We start from the raw sequence: 1,612 nt of genomic DNA, 5'->3' as shown, positions 1-1,612 counted from the left end.
GTCCTCAGTGTCTTGCTCGCCATTGTCTTCCCCATCGTCGGCGCCTTCGTCCTCCGGCAAATCTTCGGCGTCTTCTTTATCATCATCGTGATGGACCTCGGGCAAATTTTCGTTGTCTTCAGTCGATGCACCCTTTCCAAAATCATTATCAAAATCTTCGTTGAAATCATCTTTCAGCTCCAAGCCTGCTTCTTTAGTTACAGTAGCACAACGGCAGAAATCTGTTAACAGAGCAGCGAATAGAACAAACAAAATGGTGGCAAACCAACGAGTCGCCAACATTTCTCCCTGCCGCATCCAGCAACCCGGAATCCTCTGGCTAATCTCTGAAAGAACCTGTATTTAAACTCATCCAACACAGAAATATTGTTCTTGGAGCAAGGTCATCAGTTAGGGGAAACATTTTCCTTGATATCAGACTTTGTTTTTCTATTTCTGGTGTTTGGACTTTCTGTTTCGGCTTCGCGGACTTATTTTAGCACATTTTAGCTATATTATGGCTATAGTAACATTATGGAACATACAGAGTAGCTTTTTTCTTTCTTTCTTCTTTTTTTTTTTAAATTGTTTTCTTTCAGAAAATACCGTCGCCTTTCTCACCAAGTTTAAAAATCAAATAGTTGCATTACGCAGGCCCTACTGTGAAAAAATGTGTTGAATCAAAAGTCGATTTGATTCGATTTAGCCAGTGCGCGTTGTTGCCGACGTAATTGGGACAGGATTGGACAACTAGTAGTACGAGATTAAATACAAGTATTCATTCTCATGCACCCCAGATAAACCCCTGTCACGGCAATTTTCCCTATGTCTCGGATAGCAACAGGACGGAATTGTGACAACTTTCCTCACATAACTGGCTAGAAATTCCACAATCGTATTCTGGATTACGCACGCGTAGTCAAATTTTAAGGTCGCTTCTAGCATCGACGACGGCGGTGACAAACTGAGAGCGTCAAATAAGACAAGGGCTTTATTATCCAAACAAGAACTCCGCTTTTGCAGCACAATTTTTGGTACACTTTTTTAACAGTCGTTGCACAACTGCGATAAGAAATTTCCTTGTACGACGTTTATGAAGGGCGTAATGGCGCACGACGGCGTATTTTATTTCGAGCACATAGAATTTCGAATGGATTTGAACACCTCCCCTACAATCTCCTTCCCCTAGGCAAATATCATAATTGATTATGCCATGAAATAAACAGTAAACGGCTCAGCGTTCACCTTGGTTGCTCTTGGCAAGTTTTTGCTAAGCACTTAAGCTGGAGTTCGCGTTTATTTCCTGCTTAACAACCTTTATAACGTTTAAACTGATAGCATATGCTGGGCCATTTTTTAATTAGATAATATCTCAACTCAGTCAGTCTTTTGTGCACATACAATTTTGTTGTACAACTGCGAGGATCATATCTTCATTTAAATTTGTATTTCCGCAGCTTACATTATCTTTATTTCTATAAAAATAGGTAGTTAATTGCTATTTGACGCACGTAGACAAGTGTTTATGCTGTCGATGGCATGGCACGTAGTCAAAATTGACAAAAGTAGGGCTTGTATTGATCTTTATAATTGTCTGTCAGGAGCAAAGATTATCTGACTCACAGGACTGATA

At 40.1% G+C, this 1,612-nt stretch overlaps 1 protein-coding gene across 1 annotated transcript in view; it reads right to left on the bottom strand.

Annotated features, from left to right (window-relative positions):
- Positions 1 to 342, bottom strand: part of LOC140929611 (uncharacterized) — a 6,398-nt gene extending 6,056 nt beyond the window's left edge. The window contains exon 1 of the mRNA XM_073379363.1: positions 1 to 342. This exon is cut by the window's left edge and continues 229 nt beyond it. Coding sequence (XP_073235464.1) covers positions 1 to 297 — 297 coding nt within the window. The 5' untranslated portion in view covers positions 298 to 342.
- Positions 343 to 1,612: the final 1,270 nt, after the last annotated feature.

This window comes from Porites lutea, chromosome 3, assembly GCF_958299795.1.
Source record: "Porites lutea chromosome 3, jaPorLute2.1, whole genome shotgun sequence".
Lineage (NCBI taxonomy): Eukaryota > Metazoa > Cnidaria > Anthozoa > Scleractinia > Poritidae > Porites > Porites lutea.
This window is presented reverse-complemented; position numbering and strand designations above follow the sequence as displayed.